Here is a 17,357-nt window from a genome sequence, read left to right on the forward strand (position 1 = left end):
GAGGCAAATAACAAGTGCACACGCCAGCATGTAACAGAAAAGATTCCTTCAGATAAGTCCACTGAAGAAATGCAAGCCAAGAAATGTGACCAATATGGTCAGAGAAGGGCTCTCTGGCAATGGGAAACTGAGAGAGAAAAACTAACCAGCAGAGGCGGGTGAGGGGAAATGGAAAGGATAATTCAGCCTTCCTTGCCTGAGTGCAGAAAGAAGCATGACATGCATCTGCATTGTCTTAACACCTGGTCAGGTTTTCTTTCTTTCTTCCTTTCTTCCTTCCTTCCTTCCTTCCTTCCTTCCTTCCTTCCTTCCGGCAGAGTTTTGCTCTTGCCACCCAGGCTGGAGTTGCAGTGGCGCGATCTCAGCACCTGCCACCACACCCAGCTAATTTTTGTTTTTTTAGTAGAGGTGGGGTTTCATCATGTTGGCCAGGCTGGTCTTGAACTCCTGACCTCAGGTGATCCATCCACCTCGGCCTCTTAAAGTGCTGGAATTACTGTGCCCGGCCCAGTTTTTCTTTTCTGTTAAACATACTTGAAATGTGCTCCTGCTAATTCCGGAAAAACCAAGCTGAGAAACGATTGTTTCCATTGCTTTTAATCCAGTCATTCCCAGACACAGCAATTCCAGTCACTTTGATTTTGATTTTCCAGATTGCTGTAGACAATTCAAGTTTTAAAAACTTCAACTTGGATTATTTGCATTCATATTGTATCTCTGTGTTTGCCCAGAGAATTTGGTACAACGTATGACTTTAGAATTACTGTATAATGCTCAGAGGTGTGAAACGCCATTTCGAGTAATGCCTTTCTTCAGTTAATGTAGATAAATATTGATGGCAGGCAGCAGTAAAACAAGTCATTAAATTCTTCAGTGCAAGTGTGTCCCACATATTGCTGCAAGCTACAAAAATCACACCAGGCTCCAAGAAAACCACTGCCTGTGATTACAGAGCACCTACATTTCCAGCTTTCACATTCCAGATTGGAATGCAAGAGAGTTGGGATGAGTCACGGGGACCAAGAACCAATGTAAAGAGACAGGGAATGGGGCTTAGATTGCCCTGCTGGTCTATTCTATCCACTATTCTTTTCTCGTCCACCCTAATGAATTCCTGGGTGAGCCAGAAACCTTTGAAAAATGGCTATCAGCTACAGATGGGAGGTCTGATGCTCTGAAAACAAAGAAACTTTAAACTGGTAACCCTATAAAACCAGCGGAAGATTTGGAGGAGCAATAAACCCCTTCGTCTGCTGCTGTTTTGATGATTTGACCTCCGCGGCTGTCGTGGTGATGCAGAACCTGCTTGGGTCTCACAGAAGCATGGGGGTGCTTATAGGGCCAGATAACATGTTTGCTGCCTGAGTCTTAGGATGAAAAATGAAAGGAATTTTTTCCTCATTTGATAACGCCACCCTCAAGGATTCCAGCCTGGTATAGATTGTGAAGCTCCACAGCGTGGTGAATGCTTTCTTCAAGGTGTTTTTAATGGGCCCTGGGTTGTCAAAGACACCACTCATAATGAGAGCGAGAGCCCCGCGTGCGGGGAAGGCTCTGTAATGAGGGAGGAGGACGATTTGTTACAGTTATGTGGTTACTTGGCCATAATATCTTTTTGAGGCTTATTAAATCATATAAAATTTCAATTCACACAGTAATATTCTATAAAAGATGGAGCACACAGAAGTAATAAGTATGACAACATTTCTTTCTTTATGAATCGTATTGTTGATTGCGTTAACACTGTCACATTCAGCGGCAGGGTTATTTATGTTGGGACAGTAATTTTCCATCTCCAACTTAATTTTGTAAAAGTTAATTACAAATTAGAATAAAATAAATGTAGTTATGGAAGGCAGGGAAGTGCTGGAATAGATGCTATTGGGGAAAATATTTACGCAGGCTGCTGCTCGTGGAGATCATTGTGCTGAACCCAGCGGCTGGCAGGGCACCCCATGTCACCCATTTGTTGGGTAAAGAGAAGCTCTTGGCTTTCTCTACCAGAAAATGAACTGTTCTTGGAAGAATATAAGGTCTCAGCTGTCATCCTAGTGAAACTCCTCCCTTTCCTAGTCTGGCCACTGGGGCCCAGACAGGTCGCAAGACTTGCCACAGTCACCGGCAAGATCATGACAGCACGAGGATGAGAATTCAGGGCCCTTGACACTAGGTCAGTCAACTTTCACTTCACTTTAATGTGGATGTATTTTTGTTTCTACCTTAAAAGTGTGGGAAGAGGAGGCTTAAAGGAGGAGGAAAGTTTCTCCAAATTCCCCCTCAAGACAACCGTGCCTGGAGAGATGGAAAATCGAAATACACGTATCCCTCAGGTGGGGACCTTCGTAGTTGAATTCCTCTTCCGTCTTGCCACTGCCATTGGTAACAGCGAAGTTTCTTAGACAGACTTCCTGCCAAAGCAACCTGGCAGAAGGGCGGGTTCCACCGCGGCAGGCTTCACTCCAGCCAGCCCTGACCCCAGAGAGAAAGGAGCACCAGAGAGCAGAACCAAAGCAGAAGTGGTAAGCGCTCCGGGCCCCTGGATAGGAAACCCCGGACCTTCATTTACTTCCCCAGTCGTTTCTCCAGCGCTCGGTTCACTTTCCCTGGACTCACTCAAGTGTGTCTGTGCCTGGTCGCTGCAGAGGCCAGCGAGCTCAGTGACATCCGCTTACTTTCCTCCACATCCACTTCGCTCTTTCCAATCAAATGCGCTCTCTCTTTTCCTTCCCGTCCTCACCATCACACTTGACCCATTCAGGGGGTCTTTGAAGTATCATGATTGACTCACTAGGTGAAAGACTTTTATATTTCGTTTTTAATAGAGCAAAAGTGACTCTAAATTTGTTAATATTCTTTAGGTTACGTAGGACAAATTACAGATAAGTGAATCAGTAATGAAATTTGTAATGAGAATTTCTCAAGTATGAAATGTTGGCGCAAGGAAAGTTAATTGCGGGATTTTACAGCCATTATAGTTTATATCATAAATGCAAAAATGACTAGGGCCATTTAATTACAGTAGGAACACACTAAATTTTTATGGAGTGCCATTTTGTTAAAGAGGTACTCGGAGCATTAAGAGCCAATACCTCCTAACAGTGGGTCCAGGTAGCTTTTGAAACATCAAATAAATATGCTATTGCTACAAAATTGTTCCTTAGATACTATAATTGACACAATGACTAATGAGATGGGTTTATTCTCACAGCTTCACGCACTCAATTTACAGTGTCTGAAAGTTATTTTTTTCTGCCATCCATAGACCTGGAAGGAACTAGAAAAATCCCTCTTGGAAAACACTATCTCTGCTGCTTCTCTAATTAACCTTCAAAAATGCATTTTGAAATATAGAAGTTGGTGCCTGGCATAGAAATTGGATTGTCTCAGGAAAAAAAAAAGACCCAAGTGCTAATTTGTTCCTTATTAAATATCTGACATGTCAAAATTACAGGCATTTAATGTTTTGGAGCCTTGCAACAGGGCTCAGGGACAGCTCTTCTTGCAGGCGAGGTTAGTGGGGTAGTTGTGGGTACCAGTTCTCCCAGGAACTAGTGTCCAGGCTGCCTCTTCACGCCCCCACCTCCCATCCAGCCTGTGTTCTGTGGGCATGAAGCCCCCTTTTCTCTAGGGGAAGGAGGCTGTCTAAGGGGACAGACATGGGGTTCTTTGCCTCCCCATCATGAGCTTGGGGGACGCATCCCCTCCTTCTTACCCCAGGCCTCAGGAGCCCCCAGAATGGAAAGTTTTCATGGGGATTAGCGTTATATTCACTCAGGACCCCTGAGAATATTTCAGATTATTCTGGAAACCAAGGGTGTCACCCCCACCTTCCGTTATTCAATGAAGTCCTGGAGAGGAGACTCTTCTAAACAGTATCCCTTTCCCCGTCAAAAACAAATGAAGGACATGTGTGGTCCCCGTGTTTAACCACCAGAGCTGAAATTCAAGTACTCTTGATTTGGGAAAACCTGCATTCAAACCCTGCTTGATCGTATAGTAACTGTGAACTTTGAGCTTCTGTGTCTAAATAGGAAAAAACACAAATGATTTTTCCTCTTCCCTCACACCACAACGATCCACACAGAAGACTTCTCGACCAAACATGTGGAGATTTCTCCCCACCAACAAGCAATCAGTTCTGCAGCAGACACCAGCTGAGGGGCCTCCAATCCAGTTCTGACATGACACACCTGGAGACCACAGATGATCCCACTGAGACCGAGGGCTCAGTCCCACGACACATCTGGAGACCACAGATGATCCCACTAAGACCGAGGGCTCGGTCCCACAAGACTCACCTCACTTCCAGTGCTGATCCCCAGGCCCCAGGTTGTCTCTCCTATGCTTCTGACTGACCGGCTATAAATTGGGGATCCCATCATCCCCTCCTTGGGTTTGATTAATTTGCGAGAGTGGCTCACGGAACTCAGCAAAACACTTACGTTAACCAGTTTATCATATAGAACAGTAGGAAAGATATAGGTGAAGACGCATAGGAGAAGGCACATGAGGGGCACAGAGCTCCCAGCCCTCCCCGGTGCACCACCCTCCACATCTCCACATGCTCAGCCATCCCAAAGCTCATCCTATCCCATCCTGTTTGGCCTTTATGGAGATATCACTGGACAGGTGTGATGGAAGCATGGACAACCATGTGGAAAGGTGACTGGACACAAAGGGTACCATCCAGCACTAACAGATGGAGTGGGGACCCCAGCAGGGCCTGTCTGTTCAGATCCTTCTTGGCCTCTCCGTGTGGCTTTCCTTCCCCAGGGATGGGGTGGGACCCCTTCTGAAATGGGGCTCTTATGACCTACGGTCAGGCAAGGTAGCTCGGAAATTTTCTTTAGGGTCAGCTCCAAGAAAGAGGTGGGGGAATATTCCTGCCTTGGGGAGAAAAAGGAGTGGGAAAAAGGAGGGCAGGAGAAAGTCAGAGAGAGGGGTTCTGTTTTCTGAGGCCTAAAGCAGCCAACATGATAACAGAAGAGCTATGGGAGTTATGGGCCAGGAATCACGGACAAAACCATGTATTCTATTAGTATTTCTATGCTATGTCTTTACCTAGCTATATATACACACACTATATATACACATACACACTCACACATCACACATATGCACACAACCCAGATACACACACATCACACACATACACATCACACACACACCACACACACAGACAGCACACACATACACTCACATATACATCACACATACACCGCACACACACACAACACACACACATACACATCACATGCACACGCACATACACATCACGCACATTCATACCGCATACACTCACATACCACACACACATACGCATCACACACACACCACACACACATCCACCACACGCACATCCACCACACATACAAACACACATACATACATACATACATACATACACTCACATACGCATCACACATTGCACTCACATACACACACGTATACCACACACACATACACACGCATGTGTGCCCACACTTGGAGTGAATCCTTGGCATTGTGAGGTTTGCTCCCCAAGCCCTTCATTAATTCCCCAAATTGCAGTATTAACGATGGAAACATGGCCGTATAAAGTCACAGTGTCCTCATCTGAAAAATGAGAACGTAATCATGATACGTGTTTCGCAAGGTCATTGTGAGAATCTGATAATTTAGTGAAGAGTTTGTAAATATAAAAGCAGGATAGCACATGTCCATACCAGCGTTATTCACAGTAGGCAAGGGATGGAGACTGCTGCAGTGTCCACCCACCGATCAATGAATAAGCAGCATGTGATATGTATAGGTGCTCCTCGGTACTCACAGGGAATTGGTTCCAGGAACAACCACAGACACCAAAATCTGTGGATATGAGATGGTGTACCATTTGCATGTCAGCTATGTACATTCTCCCAAATACTTTAAATCATCTCTAGATTACTCATAATGCCTCATACAATATAAATGCTATGTAAATAATTGTTATATGGTATTGTTTAGGGAATAATAACATGAAAAAAGTTTGCACATGTTCAGTACAGGTGCAATTTATATGTGTGTATATATATGTAAATATATATATGTGTGTGTGTGTGTGTGTGTGTATATATATATATATTGGTTTTTTTTGAGACAGAGTCTTGCTATGTCACCCAGGCTGGAGTGCAGTGCCACAATCTCAGCTCACTGCAACTTGTCCCTGCTGGATTCAAGCAATTCTCCTGCCTCAGCTTCCTGACTAGGTGGAACTACAGGCGTGCACCACTATGACCGACTGGCTAATTTTTGTATTTTTAGTAGAGATGGGGTTTCACCATGTTGACCAGGCTCTGGTCTCCTGACCTCAAGTGATCCCTCCTCGGCCTTCCAAAGTGCTGGGATTACAGGCGTGAGCCACCGTGCCCAGACTTTTTAATATTTTTGATCTGCATTTGGTTGAATCCATGGACACAGAACCCACAGATATCCAGAGGCTGACTGTACCTACAATGGAATCTGATTCAGCCTTCAGAAGGAGGGAATTCTAACCCATGCTACAACATGGATGACTTTGAGGACATTCTACTAAGTGAAATAAGCCACTCACAAAAGGACAAATACTGCATGACTCCACGTACACAACATCCTGGAATAGTTAAATTCATAGAAACAGCAGGTAGAATGGTGATTGGCGGGGGCTGTGGGAGGGGGGAATGGGGAGTTGTTTAATGGGGATGGAGTTTCAGTTTTTCATGTTAGAAGTGTTCTGGGGATGGATGATGGTGATGGTTGCACAACGGTATGAATGTACGTAATGCTGCTGACTGTACTTAACAATGGTTAAGATGGTAAACTTGATGTTATGTGTATTTTACCACAATTAAAAATAATTTTTATAAAGCACAGGATACCAGGGGTTCCTAACCTGGAGTTTGTGCACCTAGCATCAACTCACCTGGGTTCATGAATTTCCTAAAATTGCATGAAAAACCGTGTTTGAGATATTTCTTCTCCTTAATAGTGTCTACAGGAAAAACTGTCCAGAAAACAACTTACGCTTTCATCATAGGAATAATTGAACTGTATTCTAGGTCATGATTTATACCCATTTCACTCAGATTTTGGCTGTGGAAATAACACAAATGGAATCAACAGTACTTAGGGAACAAATGGGTACTGGATGGGCCAATGCAGAGCGGTGAGAGAGGGGCAAGAAGCAGCTATTTTAACCAGCTATTTTAACCAGCCCAGGAGAGTGGGGAGATGACAGGACCAGGAACTGAGAAAATATACATGATGTTCATGGAGATGTAGCATTTGTGGTGGCCTTGAGTATTTGGGGTGGCCTCAAATGTCACAGCATGGGTCCTTTTTTGAAGTGGAAAGCAATACCTTCCTAACACTCTTGGAAGGTTGAAACAAGCTATGGCATGCAGAGTGACCTGTGGTGCTGGCAGGCCGCTGGGCAGCCCGTGTCCCTGCTGTGGCTGGGTCTGTAGACGGCCCTCAAAAGCCATGTTTCCACTGTTACTATTGCGATTTGGGGAATTAATGAAGGTCTTGCGAAGCATGCCTCACGACACCAAGGACTCACTCCAAGTGTGAACACACACGTGTGTGTATATGAATATGTACTTGTGTGTGGTGTATGAGTGTGGTGTGTGTGTACGCAATGTGGTGTGTATGTGTGTGTTGTATGTGATGTGTGTGTATAGTGTGTGTATATGCTTGTGTGTGTGTTTGGGTGATGTGTGTGGTGGGTGCATATGTGGTGTGTATGTGTTGTGTGTGTGATATGTATGTGTGTGTTGATGTATGTGTGTGGTGTGTATTTGTGTGTGTATGTGTGTGGTGTGTGTATATGTGTGTATGTGTATGGGTGTGGTGTGTGTATATGTGTGTGTATGTGTGTGTGGTGTGTATATATGTGTGTATGTATGTGTGGCAGGTGTGTGTGTGTACTTGTGTATGAAGCGTGTGTGGTAGGTGTGTGTGTGTATATGTGCATGCGGTGTGTCTGTGTATGAGGTGTGTGTGGTCTGTGTCTGTTTCTGTATGATGTACGTGTGTGTCTGTGTTTGTGGTGGATGTGTGCGTGTGTGTCTGTGTTTGTGGTGTGTGTGTGGGGGTGTGTGCATGCACGTGTGTGTGTGTGTCAGCGAGCCCTGGCTCACACAGGCAGAGCAGACCACCACCTCCACGGTGTGACCTGAGGAGCAGTGGCCCTCAAACACCTTTCCCACCATGTGTCACGACACTGCCAACTCCTCCATTAATTTCTCTGAATCAAGGCAGTGATTCCATTTCCTAGGAACTCTCTCAATTACATTTCAAATACCCCTGTATCCATTTGCTAGGGCTGCCATAACAAAATACCACGGACCAGGGGCTTAAACAACAGGCATTTATTGTCTTACAGTTTTGGAAGCTGGAAGTCCAAGATCAAGGCGTAGGCAGGGTTGGCTTCCCCGAGGCCCCTCTCCCTGGCTTGCAGGTGGCCACCTTGTCTCTGTGTCCTCACGTGCCTTGTCTCTGTGTGTGCACATCTCTGGTGTCTCTTCCTCTTCTTAAAAGGACACCAGTTAGATTGGGTTAGGGCCCATCCACAGGACCCTATTTTAACTTAATCACTTATTCACAGGTCCTATCCAGAGTTAGATTCTGAGGTGCTGGGGGTTAGGGAAGCAGCATAGAAATTTTTGGGAAACACAATTCAGCCCATAGCAGCCCCGAGAGAGGTAACACACTAGACTGCTTCCGGGTCACGGGAATGACATTTGCGGCTCCCTTGCTGCACATCTACTGCTTGAGGGCGGGTCTTTGGGGGATAGTGGGGCTTTTGATAGATGGCTGACCTGGGGCAGGGCAATTCCTGAGCAGAGGGCTCTGACTCCCTGTGAAGGAAGGACCCTGGCTGGAGGGTCCCCACCTATGCTCCAAGGAAAGGTGGTAGCCCTGGGCCTACGAGGGGACCATCAGGAGGTGGGAATGGGATGCAGGGAGTGGAGCCGAAAGCCCACCAGAGACAAACCCGACTAACTACCCTTCAGTTTTGCCCAAGACCCTGTTCACTTCAACTCGCCCGTTCATGGAAGTAACTTTGCTGCCAAGCTCTCTTCCTCTGGTGATGGTGGAGATTTTACACACTTTCTTCATTGTCTTTCAGCCAGAGGCAGCTTCTGGGCCTTCCTTGCTTCACTCCCCATCCATACCCAGCAGGGACTTCCTAAGGAACTGTATTAGTCAGTTCTCTCACTGCTATAAGGACATACCCAAGATTGGGTAATTAATAAGGAAAAAGATTTAATTGACTCACAGTTCCGCACGGCTGGGGAGGCCTCAGGAAACTTATAATCACGGTGGAAGGAGAAACAAACACACCCTTTGTCATGTGGCAGCAGCAGGGAGAAGTGCAGAGGGAAGGAGGGGAAAGCATCTATAAAACCATCAGATCTCGTGAGAACTCACTTGCTATCACAAGAACAGCATGGGGGTAACCGCCCCCATGATTCAACTGCCTCCCACCGGGTCCCTCCAAGGACATGTAGGGATAATGGGAACTACGATTCAACATGAGACTTGGGTGGGGACACAGCCAAACCGTATCAGGAACTTATGTGATTAAGCAGTACATTTGAAGAGGAAATGGTTGAGCCCTTATTATAAAATGCTTCCCAGAGCTTTGTGGTGTCCAGTGTTCTGACATCAACGTAGGGTTTCTATGAAGTATTTGGGCTGTCAGTCTACCACCAGCAAATAAACCTGATCCTCTCAAGGTTGATAGAAAGAAACATCCCATAAGGGGTAGCTCTTCCCTTTGCATTCCTACCTACCTCAACAATGAGGTCAGTGGGATAGAGCAGAAATTGCACTGGGCTGGAAACCGAGATCCTACTGCTGGTTTTGTCTCCAGGTGACTTTGTGACTTCATATAAGTCATTTAACCTTTGTAGGCCTCTTTCCTCATGAAGGAAATGATGAAAGTGAGTGTTAGAACAATCTGTGATACTCAGTGGCAGGAAAGCTCACTCAGAAGGCTGGAATCTGCATACATAAGTAGCTCGAAAAAAAAGCCATGCTTGGTCCTTTTTTATTTAGTTCAACCAACATATTTCATCTAATGTTACAAGAAAGGACATAAGATTTTTTTAAAGAGATTTTTGTTTTGAACTAATTTTAGACTTACAGAAAAGTTGAAAAAGTAATATGTACTTTCCTTATATCTCTTCTATCATTTCCCTTTATATCATCATCTTATATAATCATAGTACAACTATTCAGAACTGGAAATTAACATCGGTACAATGTAACTAACTGAACTACAGTCCTATTTGAAACTCACTATTTTTTCCACTAATGTCCTTTTTTCTGCTCAGGATTTAATCTAAGATCCTAAATTACATTTATCTGTATTTCTCCTTCTCCTCCACTGGGTAACAGTTCCATGGTCTCTCCTTTACTTTCATGACCTTGATGCTTTGGAAGAATATGGATCAGTTCCACAGGAGAATGTCCCTCAGTTTGGGTTTGTTTGTGCATTCTCATGAGTGGAGTAAGGTTATGCCTTTTTGGTGAGAATACCACAAAAATCACAATGGCACATCTTCCTCAGCACTATCATTCAAGGGGTTCATGAGAACCACATCTTATAACTGGTGACATTGATCTTGGTCACTTGATTAAGGTGGTATCTGCTGGGTCTCTCACTGTCAAGTTACTATCTTTCCCTTTGCAATGGATAAGTATCTAGGCTGATGCTTTGAGACTAGGCATGACCTGTTTGTCCTCCAGCTTTCGCTCACCAGTGCTAGCATCCCTCAGCGGATCTTGTCTGCAGTTCTCACTCTGTGGAGTCCTTTCCTCTTCTCTTCTACATGTATTCATTGGAGTTCCACTGTGCAGAAGCACTGTCTTTTCTCCTTCATTATTTATGCGGTTTTTGTTTATTCATGTCAGTGTGGATGTTTAATTACTGTATTTGTGGATGTTTTTAGTCTAGCTTAAAATCTAACGCTATCTTTCTCTTGCTGCTCAGATCGTCTCAGCTCCTCGCTCCCTCCGGTTGGTTCCTGCGCTCTTTTGACAGACTCTCATCTTTCTTTTGAGCATTTTCCTATTTTCTGGCACCACAAGATGTTCCAGACTGACCTTGTGTTTTCCATGTCCTGGCTTAGGAATCAGCCACTTCTTCACAATTCCTGATTCCTTTTACAGGAGAACGGTGTGGAGAGACCAGGATCTCTGTTGTAGGTGGGTCCATTGTTACTGGAGTGGTATTGCTTTTAAGCCCTCAAAACAGAGGGCTAGGTATATATGTGTGCATGCTAACCTGCACAAACATACACATCTACCTCTGTCTCCTTCTCTCCTGCCCTCTTTAAAGATCATGAGTTCACAGTGATACGATTCTGAGCTATACCACAGGAATCATTTTATACTTGTTCCTTCTCTTATTTGTGACGTCTTTCTCCAACAGTGAAAACCCTGGCTCTCATTATCTACAATATATTTACTTATGTGTTCAATTCCACTACCGTTGTCCCTTGGCATACACAGGGGTTTGGTTCCAGGACCCCCTCACCCATGCCAAAATTCGTGCATACTCAAGTTTTGATGTCAGACCTGTGCAACATGAGTAAAGGAAAGGTGTGCCCTCCGCCTCTGCATGTTTCAAATACCTCGAATACCATAAACCACGCTTGGTTGAAAAACACCCATGTCTAAGTGGACCCTCGCAGTTCAAACCTGCATTGTTCAAGGGTCAACTGTATCTACATAAAGTGGTTTTGAACGGCTAGCTCACACTGCCGTGAGAAACGCTTTTCCTAACTGATCACAGCATTTATGCACAGTTCCGTGCCCTTAACTTTTCAGCATCCAGCGGAATACTGTTTGCCACAGTGGTTTAGATTAGTTATTTTCTTCCCTGTTCCTTGAATGTGGTTACCTCATTTATTTGCAGTAGAGTTAGACTCCTTTGTTAGTGTTTATTATATTCCATTTTGGGTTCCCTCCACATCCCAGTTGCTTTGAATTATTTGTTTAGTTTGGGTGTTATGTAAATAATTACTATGGTCAAAGAGTCAGATCTGTACAAAAAGCTGTATACAGAGAAGTATCCTTCCCTCCTCAACCCTCCCCTTTCCCATCCCCTGTAGGTAGCCAACATCTTTAGTTTCTGGTTTATGTTCCTGTATTTGTTTTTCTTTCTCTTTTTCTTTTTCCTTTTCTTTTTTTTTTTTTGAGACGGAGTCTCACCCTGTCACCAGGCTGGAATGCGATGGTGGGATCTTGACTTAGTGCAGCCTCAACCTCCTGGGCTCAAGCGCTCCTCCTACCTTAGCCTCCCAAGTAGCTGGGACTACAGGCATGCACCACCATGCCCATGCCCAGCTGATTTTTTTTTTTAATAGACTGGGTCTCACTATGTTGCCCAGGCTGGTCCTGAACTCCTGGACTCAAGTGATCTGCCCACCTCAGCCTCCAAAAGTGTTGAAATTTCAGGCATGAACCCTGCGCCCAGCCACCTGTATTTCTTTATACAAGGGAACAGACACCTGGGTACTTTCTCATTTCCCCTTCTTTATTACATGAAGAGTAGCATGCTGTAAATACTGTTTTGGATTTTGCTTTTTTTCACTGAACAGTAGGACATGAGATCATTCTTTTTTTTCAAAATAAGTTATGAATTTCAAAAGACTGAGAAATGCTATGCAAAGTGGATCATCTCTAACCATTTAGAAGTAGAAGATTCTAAATGGGACACTAGAATGGTCTACTAGTTTAAAAAACTAGTCTAGAAAGACTGAAGGGTCCTTGCTTTCCAAGGTCTTCCAAGGAAACTAAAGAGACAAAATGGGCATGCATAGAAAACTGACGTCAATCTTCCGGGAAGAATCATATCTTCCTGATATGCCAGGAAAAAAGATATCAGACAGTGACAACTTTGTCAAAGAAATGCCAGGTGGAAAGAGAGCAAAGCAATCATGATATGAAGCAGTGAAAAGCTCTTGAATTTCAGAAGTTCAGATGAGCTTCTGGCTTGTTGCAGGTCATATTGTCACGTAACTCTCTTTAGTGCACTTTCTGTATGGGCCCCTTTTGTCAATGTCTCCCAGACTTCAGTGTACACACAAATTACCTGCAGGCAAGCAGATCTTGTTTTTTGTTTTTTAAAATATGAGTATGAAATGTCCCATTTATTTATTTATCAGTCACTCTCCCCTCGGCTGTGAATTTTTTCTAAACATGAATGAACTGCCCATCACCGGAGCCTGAGCTCTGTTGGTGACACAGAAGTCAAGAAGGCATGGTGCTTGCCTTCAGGAAGGAATAGCATGAGACCATAGTACAAGGGAGAGAAGACGATGCACAAACACGGACACTCAGACATGGGAGAGTCTGTCTGGCTATGAGGGATAGCAGACAGCCGTGACTTGTTCCAAAAAAGAATCATTAATAATGGTACAGTTCTAGGGAGACCAAAGGAATTGTTTCATTCTTTAAGATGAAAAATAGATTTATTAACAAAGACTGAATTTGGTTGTGAACTGGAGAAATGTTCTCTTACTTTAAACTCTTTCTTTTCTTGGTTTCGTTCTTTATTTTTAAGTCCTCTATTAGTTTAGTCACATGCAATTAACGTGTTCCATTTGATATTGGGGTTAGCAATCCTCATGAACACATTAGTTCTTTTTCCTTTATTTCCATAGGTTTTTGGGGAACAGGTGGAACAGGTGTGGTTACATGAGTAAGTTCTTTGGTGTGGCGATTTGTGAGATTTTGGTGCACCCATCACCCAAGCAGTATACACCGAACCCAATTGGTAGTCTTTTATCCCTCACCCCGTTCCTTTCCCTCCAGAGTCCCCAAAGTCCACTATGTCATGACCCTTTGCTGCAGTAGGTCTGAGGCAGGGCCCAAAATTCTGCATTCCTAACGAGCTCTGGGACATGCTGATGTTGTTGGTTCATGGACCACACCCTGAGCAGCAAGACCTTATGTGGCACCTGTGGCTTGAGTTCCAAGAACCAGTTCCTTAGATAGGGAATCAAGATGCTTGTTTGCAATACGTAAAAAAGAAAAAAAAATCCCAAACAAAAGCTGATGCATAACTCTAGCATTCTCCTGTTTACTAAACTCTCTGAAATTCTTGATCTAATAATATAAACAATATAAAAGCATTAAAATATGTTTACTGATGCATATAACTAACAGAACCTTTATATTCAATGAAAAGCAGATCCTAAACCTTTATAGATACACCTGCTATGTATGCAGATTAGATGCAAGTATTTGCTGAACTTCTCTGATGTGTGCATGCCATATAAAAATTAAAATAACCTTAGCTCTGGTGGATTTTGATTGTAGCTACATGTAGGGAGGGTTAATTAGACCATGGACTTCATGATGGTGACCAGTGTATAACATGGTACAGGCGCTGCAAAACACTCTATTACATATCGCAGGTTTCCTGAATTGAATTCTTGCTCATGCACATAGAATAAACTTGCCAACATGTTGTAGCTCCTTAAAGTCTCCAAGAATGTATTTTTTAAAATAGGTATATTTCTAAGTCCAAGGCATACAGGAAGCATATTTTTTATCAGCTTCAGGCCCCTATGCTAAGAGGCCTGAGGAAATTATAGGTTGTAAAAGAATTTTTCATGGTCAGTGTCAATGTCTAAGTGTTACCACACATATTCTACAGCGCACTTAGTAAATAAATAGTGAATTAACTCAAATGTTCCTTGGAGAGGAAAATATTCCATAGGTTTGGCAGAAAGCTCTTGCCCGAATAGGACATCTTTGGGACCAGGGGCCTGTTGTCATCTACTAAAGTGAAACTTGGCTTGACCCTACTGGGGATGTCACTCGTGGCTTCTCAGAAAGAATCATCGATGTCATCCAAGTACTTCATGTAGGCTTGGAATCGGGGCATCTTCTTTCTTTCACCCACATGCCCCAATAATGTTAAGTTATCTAACCTTCTAGCATCTCTGATTCTGGGGTACTGTGGGTTTTCTTTCCATATCATGTCTCAGACCCTTCCCCTACTTTCCATCCTCATCAGCACCCCTAACCCAGGCCCTCCTCTCCCACCTGAGAGACTGTGACAGCCTCCCACCTGCCCGTGCAGCCACAGTCTCCAACTCCCGTCCGAGCCACTGTCTGAAGAAACTCCCTACGCGCACTTCTGATCATGTCGCAGCTGCCACCTCCAGCACCTCCCAAAGACCATGAAATTGAGAGCAGTTTTCTCCGTGCGGGCTCAGCCCAGCCATCCTCCTTGTTTTTCTGTGCCCACTTGGTCTCCGCTCCAGATCACCTCTCTGCTCCTCTCTTTGGGCGTCTCCTCTTACTATTCTCTGACCCTAGGTTCTTATCCCACCTTACACCCTCATCTTTGCCTACTGCAATCTCACTTATCTCCCAAAGTCTGTCCTTTCTCCCCGGAGCCTCTCCTGATCTCACCAAGGGAAATTATTTTCTATTCCTGCAAGCCTTTTCGACCTGCAGCTCGTATCTTGTGAGGCACTGCATTCTGCCTTGTGTGACAGTGACTAGTGTGCTTGTCTTAGCCTCAGGACTAATCCATACGGTGGTCATCATAGAAGGATTTACTTCTAAGCCCCTCTGGGTCGCGGGGACGGACTTGTCCTAGACAGTGTGTGGGAGTGGGAGTGGCGTGTGTCCTTTCTGGGATGAACGTTCAACTCCTGAAGCGAGCATTCTATACCTCTCTCTTCCCCTCTCTGCAGAGGCCTTCAGTGTTTGTGCTGGTGGCTGTTTTGTCAGCCTGGTCCTTGTGTGACCATCATGCACAGTCCCCAGCTGATATAACGCACATGTAGCATGGATGAGAGACATGTTTTTGCTATTTTAAGTCATTGAGGGTTTGAGATTGTTGCCACAGTGAAACCTAGTTCCATGGGTTGTTAAGATCCATGCAGGTAGGAGTTTTGCCTTTTGACTTGAAACATCTGTGACGTTTAACACGGTGCCTGATATGTGATGGGAATCCAGAAGTTATATGTGCAATTAAATTTAACCAAACCATGTCCAGTGTAAAACGAGAAGGCAGGAAAATCAACCAGCAGGCACTGTGGAGTCAACAGGTGCTTCTCAGCTTCATGATTTGGGCAAGTGACCCCTTCCCTCAGCTTCCTTCCCCTATTGATGAGGGGAATAACAGCACAGCCTCCATTACAGGGTTTCTGCAAGGATGCCATGACATAACGCACACACACACTCCAAACAGCCAATGCATGGCCGCTGTTATTATTACTGTTATTATGATCGGTCTCCCAGTATGAAAGTGGCATTTACTGCCGCTTAGAAGGGGGGCAAAGAAGAAATATCTGGATATCAAGTAACATTAGGATTCATGTCCCAGTGGACAGGGGTGAGATGACCGGCATGGCAGCACCTCACACTGAGTCCTGCGGGGGAAGCAATGCTCAAGGAGAGACTCCCTGGCCCGCAGCCCTGGCTGCTGGCTTCCCCCAGCCCACTACCTTCAGGCAGCCCAGGTGCCCAGCTCTTCACAGTGGAAGGCAGCAGAATCCAGAAAGCTGACAGTGGTCTTCTGGAATGAGGACCCAGAGTGGCATGGTGGGCTCTTTCAGCAACCTACTCTCCAGGACCCCAAATGTAACAACGTGTGTGTTGCTACCAAAGGTGGAACACAGTTAATGTCACCAGCAGGGAAGAATAACAAGTAAGTATGTTCATTAAGGCTAATTCATCTTCTATTTTCATCTATAATCATTTCTTAAAACCAAAGAGGTCATTATCGTCAATTACATCTTCAGTGAAAAGTGCGTTTGAATTTTCATATATGGGCCGCATCTGACATGCCATGCATTCATCAGGATCCTAGACATATTTCTATATGGTTACCTGTAATCACACATAAGTCTTACCTAAACTGTGGTTATATCTTTTAATAAAAAAAAGCAGAACTCAAATTTCCTCCTTTGAATTTATTCCACTAATATTTGTTAGGTGCCCACCATATGCTTGGCATGGTCCCTCCCACAAGAATTCAGGCAGATGACTGACTCGGTAACTTAGGAGAGTTCTGAGAAATGGAAGAGGCTTCTGGAGGCTCTGTGGGGCTCGTACTTGGCTCTGTTGGGTATTTTTATTGTTGATTTAGTTGAGTACAAAGAAGACATGCTTATCAAGTTTGTAGACATAGTACATCTGTTATCTAGGAGAAACAGCTCCTTTCCAGATGACACAATCAGGATTCAAAATGTTCTCAATAGGCTGACACACAGCTGAAACCATGATGAGGAACCTAATAAAAGTAAATGCAAAGTCCTGCATTTAGGTTCACAGAGGAAACTCCACAAACACAATCCCAGTGGTTCATGTGAAAAAGAGTT

General features: G+C 44.3%; 1 protein-coding gene across 1 annotated transcript; it reads right to left on the minus strand.

The window, feature by feature from the left end:
- Nucleotides 1-510: 510 nt before the first annotated feature.
- Nucleotides 511-8,510, minus strand: LOC105533741 (chromosome unknown open reading frame, human C7orf71). Its single transcript, XM_011972278.1, has 3 exons — nucleotides 8,383-8,510; nucleotides 7,021-7,086; nucleotides 511-1,554 (listed from the first exon to the last, which is right to left on the minus strand). Exons 1-3 carry the CDS (start codon nucleotides 8,508-8,510, stop codon nucleotides 1,314-1,316), a joined length of 435 nt encoding a protein of 144 aa, XP_011827668.1. The 3' UTR covers nucleotides 511-1,313.
- Between the last annotated feature and the right edge of the window lie 8,847 nt (nucleotides 8,511-17,357).

The sequence above is a fragment of the Mandrillus leucophaeus genome, unplaced genomic scaffold (genome assembly GCF_000951045.1).
Source record: "Mandrillus leucophaeus isolate KB7577 unplaced genomic scaffold, Mleu.le_1.0 Scaffold128, whole genome shotgun sequence".
In the NCBI taxonomy this organism is placed as follows: Eukaryota; Metazoa; Chordata; class Mammalia; order Primates; family Cercopithecidae; genus Mandrillus; species Mandrillus leucophaeus.